At 44.0% G+C, this 24,742-nt stretch overlaps 1 protein-coding gene and 1 pseudogene across 7 annotated transcripts in view; one reads left to right on the forward strand and one right to left on the reverse strand.

Annotated features, from left to right (window-relative positions):
* PLXNA1 (plexin A1) overlaps window positions 1–24,742 on the forward strand; it is a 302,883-nt gene that overhangs the window by 203,206 nt on the left and 74,935 nt on the right. For all 6 annotated transcript variants that reach the window (XM_083721536.1, XM_083721535.1, XM_083721533.1 and 3 more), the window contains exon 10: window positions 5,378–5,578. In XM_083721536.1, the coding sequence (XP_083577662.1) occupies window positions 5,378–5,578 (201 nt within the window). The remainder of the gene's footprint in view (window positions 1–5,377; window positions 5,579–24,742) is intronic.
* Window positions 3,166–4,264, reverse strand: LOC310836485 (mitochondrial inner membrane protease ATP23 homolog pseudogene; annotated as a pseudogene). Its single transcript has one exon. The product of its transcript is annotated as a mitochondrial inner membrane protease ATP23 homolog pseudogene (transcript).

The following is a 24,742-nucleotide window of genomic DNA, read 5'->3' on the forward strand; positions in this document are numbered from 1 at the left end:
CACAATCCTATGCATGTATGTAAGGCAAGCCTCTTATTGGTTCACTGGGGCTGACTCCCTTGTAAATTTACATAAGATTGCAGTCTGAAGGTTCCTATCATTCAATCACAATTTTGGAATAGTGGATTTCATGCGTTGTTCTTAACTAACATTTACTCAAAATAGGCCCATTAATAGCCATTACTAACATAGGTCTGTTAGGTCTACTCTGAGTAAATATTAGTATTCAGAAGCCTATTATGCAAGTTAACTAAGCTCATTCGCATGTTTTCACTTACAGAAATTTTGGCAAGGCTTTTGATTGTGGACAAGAAATGTAAGAGTTGTTTGGCATTATTTAGCAATAAGGTAAAGACAGGGGATGCTGAGCATGGGTAGAGAACTCCGATTCCTAAGGATCCCCTAAAAGGACACCACACTTTTCACTTTTTAAAAATGTTCTTCTCTTGCAAACTCCTGTTCACTCACAGCTCTGTTAACCACAGACCCCAAAAGTTGTGCTTTAGTTTTTTGCACAGAGCAGAGCCCTCCCATCTTCTCAGCTGTTTCACGCAGGTGCAATTTTGCTAAATCAGGGATGTCCTTTAAAATGAGGGACATCCGAGAAGAGACCCCAGCAGATGTGATGTAGAGGCTTTCCTATTTATCTCTGAAATAATATGGGCTGACAGCTTGCTTTTCAAACTGGAGACTGGCATCCTGTGCGCTCAAAATTAGTTCAAAATTCCGTTGCTTGCAGTATCCATGAACGTACATGCTGAAAATATGCAGACCTGGCTGAGGAGATGACAGACATGTGGAGTATGGGTAAGGGAGCGTTCTCATTAGTCCTTGGAATTGGCTGCTCCGGAAGAGGGAACAGCTGGGAAAGGCCTGGCCAGTGTCAGAGCCATTTCTGCTGTGTAGCTCCCAGCCCAGCATCACGAGTGCGGAGCCATGAGACTCTTTAGGAAAGCCTCCTTAGCACCAGGTGTTTCCTGTTTTTGAGCGGGGCAAAATTGTTGCTGGATGACACACGGCTCCCTGTAGACGCTAAACATGTGACGTAGCAGGATTGAGCAGGGTCTGTCTCAAAAAGCCAGTCAGCAAAATGTGTGCATGTTTTGGGAGAGAGGCTCTTAGCTCATGTACTCCATTTGCCGTGCACCCACGTTTTGTATCCATATGCTGGGTGTGTCCTTTTAGGCACTCTGTGTTTTGGGCTATGGTATTTAGGCATGTGCACCTAATCTGTTTGCCCAAGATGCCCCAGAATTAAAAGGAAAATCCCAGAATTAGTGGATTTGATTCCCAAGGAGAACAAAGAGCTATGTGGGTGTTATTTCCTGTATGTCAGTGAAATCATGGAATCTTGGGAGAGAAGTTAGTGCAACTCACCTTCTTAGAACCTCAAAAACTCAAGAGAACTTGAAACCCCAGGGTGTGGGTATGTATCTCCTGTACTGCTTTGACTTTGTGGTTTAATCCAGCGAGCAAAGCAAGTATTGTTCAAGGGTTAATGAGCTCCCATAAAGAACTTTGAGGTGTCCTGTTTTTGTGTAGTTGGAAACTGTTCCTGGAATAGACACACCCACTTCTGCTGTTCCTGCCTCTATTACAAGTTTGCTTACTGGAATTGGTGCTGGTGAGTTGGGCTGGGGGAAAGAGCTGGTCCGCCCCCTGTTGGAGTCTATGGTGAATGTGTTTGCAGGCTCCTGAGCAAAGTTTCTGATCCTACCACTGTTTGCTTCAAAACATGTTATTCTCCACCTTTCCCTGTTATTTAAAGCAGAGTTGCCTCTCCTCCCCAGGCCCAGTTTGACTCGCCTGGGGATTGCATCAGGCTATTGTTGCCAAAGTGGTACCCTCCTGGGATGCAGGGCTGTTTTCTTGCCTGATCCTTTTTATTTTTATTCTCTCCCTGTGCTCTGCAACCTGGCTTTGGGGAGGTCAGGGTTGTCCTCTTGAGAGCAGCAAGGGATGCTGTACAGAGTTTTATGTGTCTGCTTTGCTAGGGTGCTGAACAGCCACTCAGTGAAGGAGACTGCAAAGGTTATGCCATGACTCAGGTGCTAGCTGAGCTCTTGGCTGGGTCAGCAAATAAACCCAGCCTCTGTCAGGTGCAGCTGCAACCTTTCCATCATGCATGCCCCTTTGCCTCCAGAGATGGGGCTGATGCAGCGATTGGTTGCCAGTGATTAGTGGGGACCTTGCAGATAAAGGAGCATGGGAGATACTAGTGAGTACGGTTAGCAGGGCTGGATGCTGCTCTGAGAAATTCATCATGATTGATTATTGGCTTCATTGAAATCCTAGAGGTGATTTCTTTACACTAGGATAGGGCGAGTTTTCTAGGTCAGGCATGCTGAGAGAGCTGCAGTCAGAGCTAACATTTGGTTTGCAAGGCTTCATGTGCCAGCTTGGTGCTCTGCAGCTTGGGCTTGTTTACTTATTTATTATTTCAGTTTGTGTCCCTCCCCCCTTCGTCAAGTGCTGATGTCAGGGCAGGTCACAGAATAAAGTAAGGATATCCATTAATTTCACAAAACAGTAAAATCGCATAAAACAGGGATAGCATCAAATGAAAGCATCTTGCAACAATGCAGAAAGCAACCCCTTTACAGCTGGCAAATTGATTCTATCCCCAACAAAGGCTTGAGTGAACATAGACTTTTTTTACCTGGTGCTGAAAAATAAGCAACACTGATGCCAATCACACCACAAGGGGAAGGGAATTTCACTGCTGAAGTGCTACCATCTCACCTGACAAAACACACTTTCCCCTCTATCTGGAATGGCATGAGGACTTAAAATGGGGATAAAGGTAATAGTAGTGGTGGTGGTAGAAGTAGTAGTAGTAGTAGAAGTAGTAGTAGTAATAATAATAATAATAATAATAATAATAATAATAATAATAATTGTATACCACCCTTCATTTGTACATCTCAGGTTGGCTCACAGAATAAAAATACAATATAAAACACACACCAATATAAAAACAATATAAAAACAAACCAAGAATCCCTCCCACAGCATATTTAAAAGGGCATCAGATGTTAATCAGCCCAAGGCCTGGTTGAAGAGGAACCTTTTCACCTGGCGCCTAAAAGTGTATAATGAAGGAGCCAGCTGAAGCTCCCTGGTGAGAACATTTGACAAATGGGGAGGCACTGCAGAAAAGGAGCATTCTTTTTTTTAAATGAAACAGCATTTATTAAACCAAGGATGAGAACCAAAGCATTTGCAAAATTAATTTCCAGTAGAATACTCACATAAACTTTTATGTGCACGGGGGGGGGGGGGGGCTGCTAGACCAGTCTGTACACCAAACAAAACACAGAACAGGAATTTGACAACATGAATATTCTTTGTTGTGTGTGGACTTCCAGTTATCTTCACAATTAATCTTTTGAAAATTGTCCCCAAATGTTGTAGCAAGAAATGAACAGTTTTTGACTAAAATTTTGCATAGTACCGGTCACGGTTTTGGAAATCTCTATGTGCATATTTTGCATCTGATCTGCTGTGAGGCACTCTGTCAAATGGCTCGTGATCATTGAAACACGATTCAAAGACTTCACCCACAGCTTTCTCGGCCATTTCTTTGCTGATGTTCCGAACAGCCAAGATGGAGCAAACAGCTCTGTCTTTTACACAAGTCTGCTGATGCTGCTTCAATCCAAATTTAAACCGGGTTATTTCATTTAGGAGGGAGAAATCACCACTAAGATTAACAGCTTGAATCTCCAAGCAAGCTAAATGCCTGATATTATTGAACCAGTCCACATGTGCACGGCAGTGATCAAAAGCATGGAGAAGCTCATGTGCAACCACTCTGTTCATATGAGACTGGTGATGAATATTGTTTTGGCACAGAACAATCTGTGATGTTGAAGAATCGAATCCTCCACTGACACACCCATCACACTCTTCACATGAGAAGTCTCGATCTTTGAAAACAGTGCAGCCAATATTCTTCATAGCATCAAGTAGCAGCTTAGCATATGCTTTCCAGGGCAATCTGCAGCATCAGCTGGCACCTGTGGTTCCTGGTGAAGACGGCCTTATAGAGCATGGACTGCTGCTGTTTCCCGCCTCCGTGGCTCCTCTTGGGAAACAGGCCTTACCCGAAGTCATCGTCCCACTCTCTGCCGGAGCTGCAACTCCCCGGATCCTGTGGCTGCTCCGGAGGAGGCATCTCGGAGGAGCCTCCTTCAGCCATTCAAGCACGTCAGAAACAGCATGGCTTGGGAGGCCTCGCCGGCCACCGTAGGTCACTCACCGTAGTGATCAAAAGGATCATTCTTGTGCTGCCACCCTCAACCTCTTGTGGAGGAGGCCCACAAAGAAGGGACTCAGTTGGGTATGGATAGGTTCATATGAAGAGACGCAATCCTTCAGGTATTGTGGTCCTGAGCCATGTTAGCATCACTCCCAGTGCGCTAGGGTGCATTGGTTCTTTTTTGACCTTCGTGCATTTAGTGCAGACATTTGAAGAGAGTTTCTGTGTGTGTTTGGTTGAGAACGGAAACCTTCTTTAGGTTTCTGGTTGAGAACAGAAACCCCACACTCAACATTGTCACTATAGGGCTCAGGTGGTCCTGTTGAAGGGATGTGTGTCCACACCTGCCCAATGACATTATGACTGGGTGTATACCAATATTGCAATCTCCACTAACTTCTTTGTTCACTTAAGGCAGGACTTTATGCTTTAAGCTGTTTTATGATCTGTATTATTATTTTTTATATGTGAATTATGTAGCTGCTTGGGTATGCTCTGAATGCAGACCCTGAAATAACAGTACAGAAGTACAAAAGGCTTTTGTGAATAACCTCTGCAGAAATACCTAGTGTTTTCTTGAGTTCATCTGAACACAGCCATAATAGCGTATGAACTGTTTACATCTATTCTGAGGTCTGAATATAATGTTTACATAGACTGGAGAAACTGAGTGACAGATCATTTCTAACATAGCACTTACCATGGTTTGGAACTATGAAAGGGCTTGAGGAAGTTGGGCAGGTAGTGGTCTAGTACTGTGCATGAGTTCCCTTTGGCAAGGTATATAGAGCCATGAAGAGGAGATTAATTGACAGAGATTTTAGAACATCAGAATCTGAGGGCAATCAACTGGAAGACTCATTAGCTAAGGTGGATTGATAGGAGCAAGAAGCTTATATTGAGAATATATCTGATTGGAGGTCAGCTTTTAGCCAATTCTTATCACCTGGTTGAGGAGCATATTTTATGAGTGCTCAATTTATTCTTGCAGAACTCTTATGTGTGGGGTAAAGTTTTTGTGCAGTGTGCTGCTTGAGACTATGATCTGTGGCTAATCATGACAATCTGAATTTGAAGATCTTAATGCTGACTGTTTTCCCCCCATCTCTCTCACAGGACTGCCCGCAGATCCTTCCATCTACCCAGATATATATCCCTGTGGGTGTGGTGAAGCCCATCACTTTGACTGCCAAAAACCTGCCACAGCCACAGTCTGGACAGCGCAATTACGAGTGCATCTTCCATATCCCTGGCACATCCCAGCGTGTCACTGCCCTGCGCTTTAACAGCACCAGCATCCAGTGCCAAAACACTTCGGTGAGTTTTTGGAATATAGTTATCTTTTGAGAAGGCTGCTTTGGGGAAATGCAGCAGAAATTCTCTGTTTGCCTCTTATGCATGTTTGGCCTCAACTGTGCATGCATCTGAGAGGAGATCACACGTTACCCTTGCTTGGGTGCAATCCCAGAGTTGCTTTCCCAAGCAGATCCAGTACCGGCAGCTGCAGAAGCTAATGCTCGGCTGCATTGGCTCCTGCAGCTGCCGGTACTGGATCTGCTTGGGTGCAATCCCAGAGTTGCTTTCCCATTAACCAGTAATGGGAAAGCAACTCTGGGATTGCACCCAAGCAGATCCACTACCTTGTTTGCCAGTACCTGCTTGCTTGTCTTTCTGCTCGACTTGGGATAGGAGCATGTTTTTACCTTGGATTGCTTACAACCCTCTCTGCACAAAAGGTGTCCATTCTGGGCCTTCCCCTCCCATCACACAGCTCCTTTGGTGAAATGGCACCCCAGTCATTCCCGTTGTTTCGTGCTGCTTCCTTGCTTTATTGGAATGTACGAAGTGTGTGTTCATGGCGCTCCTGTGGCCTTGGAAGCAGTCCTGATCCTCTTTCTGCCGTTGTGTTTATCCGCTTTCCTTTTTTCCTGTTTCTCTTTCTCTTCAGCTGTGTGAAATTGTTCTGTGCAGGATCAACATCCCCTCCTTCCTCCGCTGCTCTGCCAAAGCTACCCAAGGGGACTCTGCTATGTTTTATGAGCATTTCCAAAGAAATTTGCTTATGAAAGCCAGAGAAAGCTGCCTAGGCCTGAGCCAGCTTTGCTTGTGTCCCAGAGGAACTCCCATCCTTCTCTCTACTCTCCCACACTTGGGCTGATCCAACTTTGCAAACAGAATTTAGTCAATTCTGATTTATATCTGGCATTGTACACCTTCCCACATCCTCAAACACTTTCCCAGATTGTATTTCTCTCTCCCCCACCCCCAATTTCTGCTCCTCTGCTCATTCTGTTTTGCTTAATTCAGTTGATGCCACCCATCCCCTCACGAGCTGGTGCAATCCCTAGCCTGGATTCTCCGTAACAATACTGGATCTGTTTCCGCAGCTAGTCAATCTATAGTAGCTTGACAATCAGAATCTGTTTTAAAATGTTTCTGTCTACTACTTACAGAGCTCTGGCTATGTAATTCTGCCTTGCAACCGTAGCCTTTCCAAAGGTCAGGAGTGGCTGGTGGAATGAGGCATTGCTGCAAAGTTTCCTTTCCCAGACTGGTGTCTCTGCACCTCACCGGGACAGTGTGGAGCTGGGGCTGGATGTGTAGTAGCACCGGTGAATGTGCTGTATTGGCTCCAGTGGTTCCCTCTGACCTTGCCACCACTCTGGTGCTGCACCGTCACGTAAACTGCAATCCTGGTGTCAGGAGGCTGGCTCCATGGCACTACCTGGCTGCTCCTGCCATATGTACTTCCCCACTGATAACCTCTTCCACTTTATCATAGCCACTGTGTTGAGAGGGGAGAGTTTGTTTCTCATTGCAGTCAAGCCAGATCAGTGATCTTACCTGATAAACCTCAAGAAGTTCCACATGCCTTACATTAATGGATGAATTATTTGCACGGCACTCTTAACATTAAAGACTAGCAGGTCTAAAGTCTTAATAGTCCTTTCATCTGCAGAGGCATGCCATTCCTTGACTGACCCGCTGGGCTGTCTTCCAACCTCCACTCATTTGCATAAGAGTAGCCCCTCCTCCTCCAGCTTCCAGTTTAATCCCTTTAAACATTTCTTTTCTATCACTTGCACTGTGAAAGCTCATTTGCAGCCTGGTGTGAGCAGCATTCCATAAACTTCTGCCCTTAAGCAACATGAATGACATTGCAGAGTTATGGAAGAGCTAATGTTTGCTTGAAAAGGGCCTTTCCTCCCTCCCATTCGTGCCAAGGATTCTCTTGGCGTAAACCAAGGTTGAGAGATCTTGGAGAGCACCATTTCCCTCTTATGCTCTGGCAACAACCCTTTGCAAGTTTTGGGTGGGGGAGAGGAGAACTCTAGCAGGAGGATTCTTTAGAAATACTAGTTCATATTTAGTTCCACATTATCTGATGTTGCCTCTGATGGGGAAACAGTGCAATTTGGAACAGTGGAGACTCAATGGTTCAGTAGACGGTAGAATCCAAAATGTTGTCTGGTTTTTTAAAAATGTAATTATGTATCCAGGAAGCTCAGGCAAAGCAGTAGGAAACAGAAGGACAAGAAAAATCAAATGGTGAAATGAATGCTAAACTAGAAGTAGGGGGGGGGGCGGGGAATGAACAAATAATATTTGGGCTGGGAAAGAAAACACAGAACAAAAAAGGGGGAACACTGAAGTTATACTTTACAGAAAGGAGGATAATTTTTTTTTAAAAAAATATCTAGCCTGTCATTGACCTAGTGAATTCCAGGGTGCCATACAATATTTGTTTTAATGCCTGAGTAAATAAAAATGTTTTAACCTGACAATGCAAAGGTTGTAGCATCAGCACCAGTAGAGCTTCCTTGCAGAGAGCATCAACACTGTCCCTTGAAACCTACACAATGTACTCAACCAACTAATGATTACTTGTAGAAGGGGGTCTTGTTTGAAGATCTTCATGTACAAGGATGCTAGGATGGGTAGACATGCTGCTTCAGATATTTGGGTCCCAAATTGTTTACAGCTTTGGAAGTCAGCACCAGCACCTTGAGTTGGTCATGGAAGCAAATAGGAAGCCAATGCAATGCTTTGCTTTAATCGGCTACTAAGTTTTGGAGTCAATAGCTTTGGATTGGAAGTTATACCCCCAAATGAAGGAGCATTCACACATCAGTAGAAGCTAGGGAAGAAGTACTAGTGCCCCAAAATATTGTTCTCTCCTCCCTGCCACCCTTGCACCTGTTGAATTGCACTCTCAGATCCCCCAAATGACCATGCATCACTCTTGATTCTTCTTTCTGCACTTATATAGGCAACATATGAACTAGGCCTGAGGAAACTCACACAGTCTGTCTTGAGAAAGCTTAAGCTAAAGCAAAAGAAAGTTTAAAAACCACAGGACTAAGCTGGGGTATGCTAATAGCCCTGTCTTAAATTGCTGGAATCAGAATGAAGGAAACATCCATGATGGATGAAATGGAGGATGCAAGAGAGAGAACAGTCCTCCCTCACCTTTGCTTGTAAGGGCAGACTGCCCCTTGCCCAATGACAATGAGTCTGTAGAGGCTGGTTGATGATCCTTCTTTGCAACACAGCTTTTGCCACTCCCAATTGCCAGCTTGGAGAGGATTCTTCAGAGGTCAACTGAGCAGCCATCTGCACAGCAGGAGACCAGTTACACAAAATACCTTCTTGGCCATCTGAGTGCTGTTACTGAAACATATACGCAGCCTAATCGCATCTAGCTTGCAGTACTTGAAATGGTCTTGATTAGGGGGTGGGAGAATCTGCTCCCAGGCAGTGTAAATGCTTCAGAGGAGCCATTTTCATCTGCTTCAGGAGAAAGCAAATGGGAAGGAAGGGGATTTCTGGCCTATTTCAAGAGTAGGAGACAGCTGCTAGTATATCTTGTTTCACATCAGCTGCACTTCACCACTGGAAACTCAAGCATGAGTCTTGGAATTGTCTCACAAATATTTATTTTATTTTGTGTGTATGTGCGCACACCTGCATTCATGCTGTCCTTTAGTTAATATACTATTGGGATGGTTAACAACCAGTAAAAACAATTACAGTAACAAAACAGTATATCTTAACAACCTGATTAAAACAGTGGAGACAGTAAAAAAATGCAAGCATTACAGAGGAAGGGGGCGGGGGGAGTCGTACCACTGCATTATGCGGCTGTTTTATTTGACTCCTATGTGTGGCAGTATTAAATTTCTTGGGGTTTCTTTGGTGAGAAAAATAAGTACACAGTTAAAAGGTACCATTTTATATTGAATTCACAAGTCACATTACAACTTTTCAGCACCCCTCATTTTGGGAATTTGAAAGTTGCAAAATTCAGCATGTCTTGCTGCCCCACAGTCGTCAGCCTTCTTGACTTTGCTCAACTTGCTAGTATTAGAATGATAATGTGATATATTCCTTGCAGGGATTGGGCTTTATGCACATATAGTGGATAGAAATTTATCACTTGAGAATTTATTCTCCACTGATACCTACTGTAGTCTATCCTGTCCACTTTGCAGCTTTGTACTGTTGCCTCCTTTCTTTCTCTTCTCTCTCTCTCTTACTCTGCTACCACCTTCTTTCCCTCTTTTATTCGAATTTTTAAAAGAACACTTTTAATATTCTGAAAACAGAGAGAGAGAGAAAGAAAGAAAGAGAAAGAGAGAAAGAGAGAAAGAGAGAAAGAAAGAAAGAAAGAAAGAAAGAAAGAAAGAAAGAAAGAAAGAAAGAGAAAGAAAGGAAGAAAATACTCTAACCTGTAGCTAATCCCATATTCCCTCCCTGCACTCTTCAAGATCCTGGGTTTTAGCTAGATAAGATTACAAGTAAACCTGTGTGTCTTTCTTCATCTCTTCCTTATATTAGCCCATTTCCATCATGCTTTTGAAATTAAGATTCCAAAGCTGAATCCTGTTGGTACTGAGTATCCTCCTTCTCATTATGTTTACCAGGACTTGAGCACTCAGGGTCAGGGTCTCCCTCTCCAAATCTCTTCTTTAAACCCTCCCATTTCACTTCAGCACACAATTGAGCTTAGTTTTCTCTAAGGAGATTTGGGATGCTGTGTACTGAAGGACAGTGTTTAACAATAAACGCTATGGTTGAACAGCAGCAGAAGCGCTGGCTTAATGGGTCTTGAAGGTTGTATCTGAAATGCAGCCTGTGGGAGAGGAATCCTGTATCTATAGCAACACAAAACCTGAATGAGGGGAGGGTGTATTCTCATCTATAAGCGGGAGATTGGATCAGGATTAGAAGGCCAGGAGGTAACTTGAATTCTGTCAATGCCATAACTATTCGATTGACAAAAAGATGCCAAAGAAAGCAGTGCCTTGGAGCATTACCAGAATAGTTCCGTAATTCCATCCAGTGGCTTACTGTAGATTTTGCTTAAAGCGCATCATTATAGCTATTGAACCATTATATAAGAAACAGTGGAGTCACCCCTAGTCTCCTTATTATGTATATGATAGCAGCACAGAGGTGCCTCCATAGAAAAATTGGCCTAGAGGTGCTTGCTGTGTGGACAGACAGAAAGCAATTCTGTGCCATGTTGTTACCGTATTTTTCACTCCATAAGGCGCACTGGATCATAAGGCGCACCTAGTTTTTAGAGGGGGAAATCAAGGGGGAAAAAAATGTCCGCTTCTCCCAGAGCTGCTGGGGCTGCTGGGGGAAGCCCGGGCCCCACCCCATCCCAAAGAGCAAAGAAGCCAAGACAGCGAGCGGGATCCATCCTGCTGGCTGTCTTGTCTTCCTCTTTAGCCGCGCATAACCTCTCCAGCCGGGAGAGGCTGCGCACGGCTATGGCAATACCCCCACCTTCCGCAAAAGCCCACAGGAGCCGCGTACCCATTCAGGAGCGCACGGCTCCTGTGGGTTTTTCTATGAGGAGGGAGAAGGGACTGACTGGCCGCGTCAGTCCCTTCTCCCTCCTGGGGAAAAGCCCGCAAGAGCCGCGCGGAGCTTGTGTGCGGGTCTTGGGGGCTTTTCCTGCCTGCCTCCCCCCTGCATTCGCTCCATAAGACGCACACACATTTCCCCTTACTTTTTAGAAGGGGAAAAGTGCGTCTTATGGAGCGAAAAATGCGGTAACAATGGAAGCAGCCAAAGAGAGGTCTTAAAGGAAAAATGCAGCTTCTGCAATGCAAATTGGTGTCTGCATTGGAATTAGAATCCAAATCAAGGGGGGAAGATTCCAAGAAAAGTTAGGGCACTGAGGGCAATTCACACTGCCCGTGATTGTGGGCAGTTTTCCCAAGGCAAAATACAATCAGATTAAATGCATGTTTTAAATAACACTGATGTCTAAAACACACACTGCTAAAAGATTGGTGGATGACTAATGCTAATGTTTCTGCTCACCTGTAGAGTTTGTGGAGTATGGGAACTGACCTTAAGACCTGCAGAAATGGAAGGGACTTGAGAATGCTATTAATCACTCAAGTTCCATGAATTTCAATAATATTTGGGACTATACCCCATGTGTCTCAACTTTCAGCAAAGGATCCTACCAGTACAGCTGCACTGCCTGCAACATTCAGTTTTTGTTTGTGTATCTATTTAATTTACAGGGACCCAGATTTAGCTTCTACATTATCAAAATCTCTCTATGTATGCAGAATTCAATACCAATATATTTTTGTAACATTTTTTTAGCTGCTTAACATATTAATGTTCCCCATATCAAAGTCATTTTTTTTCATCTTTGTTTTCTTTCCAGTTTGGGTACTGGAAATTGTAGATTTCAATGACATCAATATCTGAACTCCATTTTTACACTCAGTTACCATTCTAGAACTCTCTTTCTAATTCAAGAATCTGTTCACACCTAGAAGGGACACAAGTGTTCTTAACATTTAAAGGCAACTAGCCAGGCAGTTTTAAAGGCTTCATGTTCACACTTTTCCAAAAATTTTCTCTATTCTCTTGCTCCCCCCCCCCACTCCATCTGGTTTCATTGTATTGCTTCACACTTTTCAAAGTTGGTTAACTTTGCAAGGTGACATGAAACTTAGAAAACAGCTTTTTGTCCGTTCCCTATGTTTCTACTTCATGGTAACAAAAGCGGGACAGATTTTTATCAGGCGCCTCTTTGTGTATGCTTGCGAATGTAGCGTGTGCTGCAGCCCTTTGAGTCAAGACTATACAGTTATGGAAGTCTCGGATGGAGTTCTCCTCCACAATATGTGGGGAAAACTAGCCAGCTTAGAAGACTATTAAAAAAAGCATTTGTCTACTGACTATTAGCTGTCTTAGACATCTTTCTTTAACCTTGATGCCTTCCAGATGTTTTGCATTATAACAGACAGCATCCCTGGGCACTGGCCATGCTGACTAGTTGGAGTTCTCCAACATCTGCCATGTACCAAGCTGAGGATGACTGTTCTAGGGCTTTAAAGCTCCAAACCCAGCACAGTGCAGACTGGCAACCTGTTCAACTAGTACAAAATCAGTGTTACATGCTCCAGCTGCCCTATCCTCATCAACATGTGGGTTCTGCCCAAGTTAAAGTTTCCCAGCTGTATTCAGTTTAACCTGTATGTCACTAGTGCGTGGATCACTAGGGTAGCAGCCTCAGCTAACAAGTCACTCCTAGCAGTGCCTCTAGCTGTGCTTCCACAGACAGAACCCTGTGAAGACCCCTAAGATGTGAATTTCGTCCTTCAGGGGAAGTGCAATCCTGTCCAAGGCTACTTGTAAACCTCCCCCCAGATTTACCAGTTTCCTCACCCACAGTACCTCCATCTTGTCTAGATTAAGCTTCAAGTTTCTTCTCATTCATCCCCAAGCCACCACTTGAGGAGTGGCTGAAGAGTTTCACAACCTACTGGGGCAAGCAGTTGGAAGTGAGAGGAAGAGCAGCGTGCCACCTGCATATCGGTGGCCCCTCACCTCAAGCCTCCAAGTGATCTCTTGCAGAAGTTTTGGGTAGGTTTTTTTTTTTTTTTAAAAAAACACACAACAACATGGCAGACAGAATGGAACCTCGTAAGCCAAAGGCCGTTTGGCTGGAACAGAGGTCCCCCAGCATCATCTTCTGGGTTGACTCTTCAGGAAGTTCTCCTATAACACTGTGCCCCCAACCCTGAAAATATCACTTAGAGGAATTCCGGTGCTTCCCCAAGCATTCTGGTATCAATATTTCCTTGCTGTGTGAGTGTGATCCCTGCCCCCTTGTCAACCAGTGCTTCCATTGTGACTGAGATCCCTTAAACTGCAGTTTCATTGCTACTGTAAACATCTGTTGAACAGTGCCCAGACATCTCCATGATAAATGGTACCTACTCTCCTGGCTCCATTTTGTGACATTCTAAAACTAGATTGATTGATTGTTTCATTGATGTAGAGGTTAAGAATTCTGCTATTGTGGCAAATACAGGGAGTGGGGGGACGACAACACCAGCAAGGCCAAATTATTATTCTGCAGCAGCCCTCTTACCTCACAGCAAGGCTACCGGTTACCCCCCCCCCACTCCCCTTCATTACAGGGATGGGATAAAGCACTTACACTGATCTGAGTGGGTATAGCCTTGGAGGGAAAGTTTCTGTTTGCCAGAAATGTATTTATTTATTTTTATTTTATATCCCTCCTTTATCCCAGAGCAGGACCCAGTGCAGTTCACAGCATGTATTAAAACAATTTAATTAAATGACTATGCCTATACCTATTGAAAGCAGCCCTATTAAAAGCAACACTTAAAACTATTAAATAGCAGAACGACAAAAGAGAAAAAGAAAATGTACACCACCACTCTCAGAAGACCTGTTTGTGGACAAAGGCCTGTCTGGACAAAAGATATATTTGCCTGTCTGGCGAAAGGAAGGTGGAGAGACAGCTAGGCTGGGCTGGTGTCACTATCAGGGAGTAGCCACTGAGAAGGCCCCCTCTTGTGACCTCACCAAATGTGTCTGTAAGAGGTGGAGGAACCCATAGAAAAGCCTTCCCAGAGGATCTCAAAGCCCCCGTAGGATCTTTCTTCTTCTTTTAATATGCCTAAGTTATTTTGTTTTGCTGGAGGAACTGGTGGCATGCTGAGTCAGAGGGATGTGCTTGGGCTCTCTTGTCCTTTTAGTGTTTTACAAGGTATAAGAGCAAGGCACCCAAGAGATTATGACATACATTTTTTATTTATGCATTTAAAAATGCAAACTGCACCTTTTAACCTATAAACAAGCAAGGTTCTCAAGGGTGGTTACAACCATTAAAACACAATAAAGGTAATTTTAAAACATAATAAAATATACTGCGTAGCTAAAAAAACACACACCCTAGAACTTCCATTCTTCACAGCAGCCAAGCACTTTACATCCCAAAGGCCTATGAATATAAAATAATATATATTAAATATACAAGTATAAATTAAACATCCAATAAATATTCAATTAAAAACTTTGCTTCTGTTCATGTTGGACCTGAGTCTAAGGGATCTCATTATGGCTGCATAAAAACCCGAGGCTCTAAATATGCTGAACTTGGGAGATGTATAGTTTTAGAATTAGGCAAATTTATAAGGGAGGGAGGCTGAGTTACAGGCGGTCATGGAGAAACATAAATGCTAGGCAGGGAGAGAGCAGATGTAAAATCAAAGCAGATGTCAAGCCCTGGTGTGTGTGTGTGTGTGTGTGTGTGTGTGTGTGTTTGTGCACGTGTACATACGCCAGTGGTGCCCAAACTTTTTTCGAGGAGGGCCAGATTTGATGAAGTGAAGGGCCGTGAGGGCCAACCAAAGTTGTTGCACTTTTTAAAGAAATTGTTGAGCTTTTTTTTTTTAGAGTTGAAGTTGTTTAGGGTGTTTTTGAGGATTTTACCCCATAAACTGCCGAAGGGGCCGGATTAGGCCCCCAAAACGGACTTTGGACATGTCTGTGGTAGAGCCTTTGGCCAACAAGGGAATCAAAGGTGTGCTAAAGGTGGGAAAGGAGATTGCAGAGGAGCTGAACGGATTATTTGCATCTGTCTTCAGAGCACAAGACTCGCAAGTAACATAAAATTAATAAGGTGAAACAGGAGAGATGTGAGCCGGGAAGGGTGACGGAAGTGCTGGCCGGGCGGCGACTCACCTCACAGGCAGTGCGCCATCCCTTTGGCTCAGGCGAGGCGGCGGCTGCTGCTGCTCGGTGACCTCCTCGCCCGTCTCCTCGTGAGGGAAACGCGGCGTCGGGGCGCCTCCGGTGGAGCAAGGCCGCTGGCCTTTGCCTTCCCCTCCGCCTTCCTCCTTTTCGCCGCGCCGCCTGCGCCTCCGCTGCCTCCCGCTCTCGGCGGGCCCTCCCGGGCGTCGGGCTCCGAGGGCGAAGGCGCCCCTCCTCAGCCCCACTCCACCACGCCCATCTGCAGCAGGGGCCCCGCCGCCGCGCTCCCGCCAGCCGCCCTGGCCGCTTCGCCCGCCTCCTCCTCAGGCTCGAAGCCCAGGTTGTCCCGGCTCCAGGCCTGCCTCGAGCAAGGTGAGAGAGGCAGCGACGGTGAGCAAGACGAAGGAGGAGGAGAAGGAGAAGAAGCGCCTACGACGACGACTCCGCCGCCGATGCCCGGCGGGTCCCGCAGCCGCCCCAGCTCCAGGCCGCCAGGAGGGCAAAGTCCCACCATGGCCCCCCGACCCTGGACAAAGGCCGCCTCCGCCTCAGAAATTTTCTCTCAGGCTGGCCGAGTAACGGCGCGGGAAGGGAGCGCCTTCGCTTTTTCCACTGCCCGCCTTCCAGCCCCCCATCCCCGCCCACAGCGCGCCACCTCGCAGGGGGAAGCAGGCTGGCGGCTACACGGGCCACATGACGAGGTCTGGCGGGCCGGATTCGGCCCGCGGGCCTTATGTTTGACACCCGTGACATACGCACACACTGGTATTTTACTGGGCCTTGAGTACATTTACAGGGCCCCATAAATCATATACACAAGGCCCTTTTATGAGCACTGCACACCTACATTGTGTGTGTGTGTGTGTGTGTGTCTGTGTGTGTATTAGCATTAGCCAGGCACAGAAAGGGAAATAGCACTGGATCTTAGAAATCCAGAAAGGTTGGTGGAGGGGCGAGCCTCTCTCTCTCCAAGCAGCACCGACATTTATCTTTCCTGCAGCAGTGTTTAAAGTGAAAAGGGAGTATCAGGAGAGTTTGATAGGATCCAATTAAATTCTAGCAGATAAAATAATGATGAATTGCAGTTGAGCCCCGGCGAGACATGATGCGCATTACTGCCCTCCCTATAGTGCTGGGAAGGCATTGAGGTCATCAACTATAGAAAAATAGGACACAGTTGCAACTGTACTATTCGTGCAGAAAACAGCCTAGGGAAATGAAGTTGGAAGCTGATTGTGTGAGTATATACGTTCAAGGTGGATGTTCCCACTGTAACATGGTTGTTTATGAGTCTATGAGATTAGCGGACAGGCCGTATTCCTTGTTGAGAGCCTTTCTCTTTAGCCATTGCACACACTCTGGATATGGGACTGACCAAAAATAAACAAAAATATTAGATACATAAGCTTCTTACTGTGATGGAGAGCATTTTTACAGGTTTGTACTTCTCTGAATGAATGAAATAAAAGTTCAGAATAGGTCCACTAAGCAAGCGTTGATAAAATTATCCATTGAATTGCTGAGATTGCTTACCTTTTTCAAACCCCTCCTTGGTGCAGCTGGGTGCGTGTTTAACGTAAACTAGTCTTGCTAGAGTTCCCCTATTAGAATAAATAAGTAAAATACATTGAAGGGACTATTGTTAGTCAGGAATAGCATGCATTACTTAAGAGTGTGAGAATCGGGAATGAGTAAAAACATTTCATTTCTTTCATCTTTGGGGTGGACTGAAACTTTCTCTAGCCTGTTTCCAAAACCATCCATCTGAGTGTTTTGTTTCAAGTGCTTTTGATACTTTGGTGGAACATGGTAAAGAGAAAACTCATCAGAAAACAATCTGAAAAACTCCAAATACAGTATCCTGGGGGGATATAGGCAAATCCCTTCATTTGAGTTTAAATCTGGACTGATTTGGAGCCTTGTGGAGACAACACTGTAAAAGTGTAGCATCTTTCAAGGAATTCACTAAGGTGTTCATGAGGTGTTTATTCCATACTACAGACATTTGGAGGGTGGGATGCCTAGTATAAAGATCTTGGGCATCTTAGCTTTCACATTGAAGAAACAGGGCCTAGCCTGCCTAATAATAAAGATGCTGAAAACGTGTATGCCATGAGCATCTTATTTTTCCTCCCCCTGTTACGTTCCTCTGTAGTGGATCTTTTGCACTGGATTCTGATGCTCTTCCTCCTTTCCTTCCTCTGCCTGTGTTTCCATATCTATACTATGTCTCTGGGTGTCCTTCTGCATCCATCTGTTTGCTTGCTTATCATGCTGTGTGCCCATCTGTGTAAGTTTCTATCCACCTGCATATGTGTGTTCCTCTGATTTCTAAAGACAGATCATTTGTTTTGAATATTTGGTGTAGACTTTGGAAACAAGGAGCATTGGTGGTAGACTTGCAACAGGTGATGGATTTCTCAGTCAAGAACGGAGACAACATTATGTCAAAGGATGGAAGCAGGCAGGCAGCTAGTATCCACTTTGGCCCACTCATAATTAAGGACAGCCAGGATAGGCTAAGAAGTTGGTAGGGACATTAAATAATGTTTATGATGTGCCTGAGTCCTTGGGTTCATTGAATTTTGATGCCACATAAAGTCCTTTCTGCCGCTAAGTGAAATTGTCAGAGTGCCACCCATGTTTTGTCAGCCTCTTACTGTGTATAGCCACATGGGAAGTCTGCATGACTACATGGTTTAGGCATGTTATAGCCTCTGTGTAGATTGCTGCTTGTGGAGATACTTTTATGCTCTACTGTTGAGATATGGAAGACAAAATTTGGACCTTGATGAAGGGTGGGGTGGGGAGACAGAGCTGCATAAGGCAGCTCAGTTTTTATGGACTCTCTCATCCTGTGTTGGATCCCGCCTTCTGACCAGTGTGAGCCAATGCCATGTTTCACAGGGAAGAAGAGTTTTGACACGCACCGGGGTGTGAAGAATGCTAGACATTCCCAGGGCGGGAGCAGAGGAAGCTGGGCCATCTCAGGTATAAAGCGTTGCTTGGGATCTCCTATCTTTCTTTCAGACATCCTAACCTTTATCCGAGAGAGCTGAATAACAGATAGGAACCACATGCTAGCTTCACTCAGAGAAAATAGAGGGGCAGGAGACAGACTTTTCTACACAAAGGTTTCCAAACAGACCAAGCTGTGAAGCCATTGCTGAAAGTTGGCTTGTGAACCCTAGCTTGTTTGGAAGCCATTTACCATAGTTTCCTGGCTTGCATGAAACAGGAAATGAAGGTGCTTCCTGGCTTGTTTCCGCACATGGGTGAAAGGACAACCAATGCAGGGTCCATACGGGGTGCGTTCAGGTTCATGGAACTCATGCATATCCTCACTTGCTAAACCAGGATCTGAATGTCCAAATATGGCCATTGATTAATTTTAATCTTACTGTATTGTATTAATATGTTGCCAGCTTTCTGGAGGTTGCTTTTAAAGTTTGTAAACCACCATAAAATCTTGAATGAAGATCAGCGGGACCAGAGTTCAGTGGTAGAGCAGCTGTTTTGTACACAGAAGGACCCACGTTTAGTTTTTGGCATCTCCAGTTAATATAGAACCATTTAATCCATTTAGTCCACTTTGATCTACTCTTACTAGCAGCAGCTCTCCAAAGCCTCAAGCAGGGATCTTCCACGTAATCTGCTAGTAAATCAGAGATGCCAAGGGACTGAATCTTCTCTCATTTGCATGCAAAAGATATGCTTTACGTGCCCTAAATTTGGTCCTGTCCCAAATTGCACACTTTTGGCCATTTCAGCAATTTAATGAAGAGAAAAACAATGCCAAGAAAGTTATTTGATATTACCCCCCCCCCCGTTTAATTAATTTTAGCAGATGAAAATAAGAGAAGCCACTACTATATGATTACCCAGCCTTCTTCAAGCCGCTTCTTAGAAACCCATTTTATATAAAATAATTGCACTGAAGGTGGCTTGTCCTGCTTTTACAGCTGATTCTTTCAGTTGAGGCAAAATGGCCTGTTGTGAGCACACAGAGCAGAAATCCATGCACATCTCGGTGTTCGTTGTGACAAAGGCCTCTCACTTTGCGTACCGCTCACTTTGCGTATATTGTTATTGTTGTTGCAACTCCCTCGTGTGTAAAATGAGGATTATAAAATAGATTTGCTTCTCACATTCTCCAATGAAGGCTGCGAGAGGGCAGGTGGGAGTGTTGATTAGTTACTGTGTAAATTTCTGTGGTGCGTAATTGCAGAGTGTTGTAATCTAAATATATGTATTACGGAAAGTAAAAACAAATCCTGTTTGAGCTTTCAAGGCATGCACAGGATCCATCTGGGTATCTGTCAACAACAAATAAATACAGCTTAAATGAAAATAATTGGAGTGCGGCCAAGTCTTGAGGTCAGGGATCTGTAGCAATCACGACTGGCAAATCAGCAAGACAAGTGCAGGAGCTTTTGTTGTAGGAGAATGGCACAGAGCGTCAAATTCAGGCTAGTCTGGTTAAATGCTCTTCTTCTTGGTGCTTTCCAAAGATGCACTCATCTATGAATACAATACCTCTCTACCCCCACCCCGCCCCCTTAAGGCACTTGCCACCAGATGCAATTTATGAGTGTTTGGATTATTCATATCTTCCAGTTGATTCCCTTTAGATCCTGATTTTGATAATCTGCTTAGTAAATTCTTCAAGAAGAAACAGGGCAGAAGACTGACACTTGGGTTGGACCGCCAAGCGGGGAAGCTTGATAGTGTATATGTACCAACAGTTCAACTATTAGGTCTGAAGTAACAAGTAGTACTGTTAACTTGAGAAAAACCAGCATTAGTCATTTTCACTCAGATGTGTAGATATTCATTCTCATTAGTTAATGGTGATTTATTGACAGCCGTTTCCACTAGAAACTAGATTTGTTTGTGGGGCTGGTCGTATATGTATTGGGGTGACTGTCCCCCAAAGTCAAGAAAATTGGGTAGCCAACATGGTACCCTCCAGTTGTTTGTGAATTACAATTCCCATCGTCCCTACCACTGGCCTTAATTGTTGGGGCTAATGAGAATTGTCATTGAACACCTCAATGGCTTCTACTCCTGTTATGTCTTGCTATTCCAGAGATCCAGTTACAGATAGGTAGCCGTGTTGGTCTGCCATAGTTAAAACAAAAAAAATTCCTTCCAGTAGCACCTTAAAGACCAACTAAGTCAGTTCTTGGTATGAGCTTTCGTGTGCATGCACACTTCTTTAGATACACTGAAACAGAAGTTTCCAGACCCTTCTATATAGTGAGAAGGTGGGGAGGGGTATTACTCAGAAGGGTGGTGGGAATGGGTGATTGGCAGATAGCTGTGATGAGCCTGTTGACAACTCTTAACGACTGCAATAGGTCTTACAGGAAAAAGCAAGGGGTGAAAAGGTGAAAAATGACTTTGTCATGTATAATGAGATAAGAATCCAAGGTCTTTGTTCAGACCAGGTTTCTCCATGGTTTTAAGTTTAAATCGGACATCAGGAATCACAAGACAGAGAAACCAGTAGGAGAACACTTCAATCTCCCAGGACATTCTATACAAGATCTCAAAGTAGCTGTTTTACTACAAAGGAATTTCAGAAATTTATCACCAAACTTAAAACCATGGAGAAACCTGGTCTGAACAAAGACCTTGGATTCTTATCTCATTATACATGACAAAGCCATTTTTCACCTTTTCACCCCTTGCTTTTTCCTGTAAGACCTATTGCAGTCGTTAAGAGTCGTCAACAGGCTCATCACAGCTATCTGCCAATCACCCATTCCCACCACCCTTCTGAGTAATACCCCTCCCCACCTTCTCACTATATAGAAGGGTCTGGAAACTTCTGTTTCAGTGTATCTGAAGAAGTGTGCATGCACACGAAAGCTCATACCAAGAACTGACTTAGTTGGTCTTTAAGGTGCTACTGGAAGGAATTTTTTTTGTTTTATTCCAGAGATGTTATTTTGTCTATGTATAGTGTGGCACGGCAGAAATTTGAAAGGCCAATCCAGGTAGCACTTTGTCATAACTATTAACTCAACCAATAAAATATCTTTAGAAATGTGTATTTATAAACATTCAGATGGCATCATGCTACTACTAAGACAACAAATCAGCAAGCATTAATTCTATTTTTATAGCCAGCCTTACCTCATTTTATGTTTATTTGGAAATAAGCTGCTTTGATGTTGGTGAGAGTAACTTGCAAATAAATGCACCAGACCCTTGTTATACAGTGGTACCTCGGGTTACATATGCTTCGGGTTACAGACTCCGCTAACACAGAAATAGTACCTCGGATTAAGAACTTTGCTTCAGGATGAAAACAGAAATTGTGCTCTGGGGGCGTGGCAGCAGCAGGAGGCCCCATTAGCTAAAGTGGTGCTTCAGGTTAACAACAGTTTCAGGTTAAGAACAGGCCTCCAGAACGAATTAAGTACTTAACCCGAGGTACCACTGTATATTGTAGAACATTTACAATCTGGGTTGTTAAGTAAAGGGAAAAAGTGACACAAACACACACATAACTTTCAGTTTCAATACATATCAGCATGAAGATTCTTATCTGCGTCAACAATTATGGCCACAATACTATGGGGTATATACTTTGCATATACTTTGAATAAAGGGTGAGATTTTCTGTATGTGCCTTTAAGAGGGTTAAAAATATCAAATGGCATAGAAAATAAAAACAAAGTAGAAGCACGAGTAAGTGTTTGGCTTTGTCTGTGTAACTCGAGCATGTGGTGTCAGACTTCTGGCCAAAGCTCGAGCTTGTTGGCTGCTTTCTGCTCTGTCTCCTCCAAAACACCCACCTTCCCTGGCTTCCCCTCTGGCTCTTGGGATGCATGTCGGGCTCCCTTCCTATACACAGTGTTAGGAAATCCAGGAATAGTTCAGGCTGTTGTTGGCAAGAACCAAAATCTGGCTTGTTCTTCCTCCGGTTGAGTCATGGAGAGACTGGCAACTGTGAAGGCAGACAGATTCCTAGTTCTTTCCCGCCCCCCAGATGTGCCGCTCTGTCCTTCTTTCTGTCCATGGAAGAATTGAAAGAGACAAGTTAATCTCTTTTAGCATGTTCTTTAATGTGCACAAACATGGTGGGTGTGTTTTAAGCAAGCCACTCGTCTTCTTTGCAATGATTCTTAGTTCTCCAAAACAGCAGATGACAGGGTAGAACCTATGGTATATCGAGACAGCAGGTAAAGGCTCATATTACTGACTCGCCTTCCACACCGCACACAGAAAATGAGAGGTCAGGATTCCACCCTAGCTCTAGTTTTCTGTGCATAAGCTATTTTGGGATTCTTCTCCAGTACATTCTACAGGATGTAACTGAGCTTCCTCTTTCTACCCCTGCAATGGCTTGCTTTAATGGTGTTGTTTACAAGGCAGAAGTAGAACGCTATCAGGAAATGTTTCCAGAGTTCTAGATAAGTGGGACTCTTGAATTAGTTGTAGCAATATTGTGCTATCTCGGTTCTGATGTTCCACAGTCTTTGGCAGAACAATGAGAGTGAGATCTGGATTTTGAAAATTGTTGTGGGCTCAACTCTCTCCCACAACCCACTCTCCTGCCAGATAATGATGGCAAGGAAAGAAAAGTGTAGTGCTGCTTATTTCAGAGGGCAAATAGTGATGATGATGATGATGATGTTGATGAATTAAAATACAATAAAACAGTCACAGCAATTAAACATTAACGTGAAGCAGCAGCAGAGCAGATAAAATATTAATATTGTTAAAGATAGAACAAAGTTGTTTTATTCATTTATGCTGCTTTTAATATAGTCTTTTGTTTTTGCAAGCTTCCTTGAACTATATGAGGAAAAGTGGGGTATAAACATTTCAGATATATATATATTTAAAGCATGAACTAGATCAGTTACCTAACAATCTTTGGGATCATTTATGTGGGAATCAGTATTGTGCACAGTGGTTGTGGGAGACTTTTGTCTTGATAAATTATTGGCTCATAGTGTGAAGTTTCATTTTGACTCAGTCAAAACCTGTTGTTTCCAATCTCCCACAAATCTTGCTTACTAAGGAAGGCAGGCCTGCATTTCCTGAAGCAGAAATGCACCTCTCTCCTACATGTGAGTTTCTTTTGTCAGTGCAGGCACCTGGAGGGTTAAATAATCTCTCCCCGCTTCCCCCTACTCCACACCCAAATCAGAAGTAACTCATTTCCAAAAGGAGCCAGGGCAGAGAAATGCAAATAAGTGTTTCGGACAGCTGCAGGCTGTATGCCTTCCTGAGATGCCAGTGCCCCAAATGAGACATGTCAGAGTACAAATTGAAAATGCCAATTTCACTTACTCTGCCACGCTGCTCGTCACAGCTAAATCCTTCTCTGCCGCCCCTCCCCCCACACTTTCCACTTACCGAATGATGGGTGCTTCTCCTTAATGTAAATCTCCCTGACTTCTTGGGTTATTTCTGCAGTGGGTCTCTTCAGCCAGTCTTAGTGGGACACAGCTACAAAGGAATGGGAGGGGAAAAGGTACACAGAAACCCTTCCCTCATCCATATTATCTGAATGTCAGTTATCTTCTAGTGATCCATATTTAACTCCTGTACTGCGTAAAGGCCTTATTGATGTGAGCTTACAGTAGCTGTACCCCCATTTATCTGAACTTCTGGTTGTTTCGGTGCTGCCCAGCCCATTTGTATAAAAAAAAATTCTGGAATTTGTGTGAAGTTGCTTGGAATGTACTGGGTATATGTTTATCTAGGTACAGATGTAAATATAAACAGTGACTAACAGATTACTTTTTTAGAACGGAACATTTCACCTCCTGCCTTCCTCATTTGCCCCGCTGCGAATTCAAGTCCACTGGGCCAGAATTTTTTCCCCTTGTTTCCAGTGTTCTTGGATCGGGTGGCATTGCCATTGCAATAATGGATAAATCAGCGAGGGGGTGTGGCTATCTGAATGGAAGTGTTTTCCAATTGGTTGTTGCATCCCCCCCCCCCCCCAAGATTGGCTGTGTGAAATTCTAAAGCATTTGTGTGCATCAGTTGCTGTTTTTAAGATGGAAAATAAGAGAGGAGGGACTCCAGGTGTTTGAAATAATGTTCATTCCAGGCCCAATGTGTTTCGGAACAAATCCATCCTTGGGGGCACATTTTTAGCAGTGTTTTGCAGTAGTAAGAGTCCTCATGCATTTGGTGAAAATTGCTTATAAAACTGTGCCCCTGAGCAAAGCTTTCTTCCCAAACATGTCAATCCTGAAATAAATCATATCTCAAACTCCTGGAGAGTCTCCTAAACGTATATGTGTACATACACAAACATGTAATTTTCTTCTAGAAGTGCTTCCCCAGTTTTAACGGCTGGTTTCCTTCAGTTATCATTTCACCTATGTACTGAACATTCACAGTCAATGATGTAAATTAAATTGCTGGACCTGGCAGTGAACTTTTTGTTTGATATACTAAGTC

This window comes from Podarcis gaigeae, assembly GCF_964106915.1.
Source record: "Podarcis gaigeae genome assembly, chromosome: 2".
NCBI classification, from domain to species: Eukaryota; Metazoa; Chordata; class Lepidosauria; order Squamata; family Lacertidae; genus Podarcis; species Podarcis gaigeae.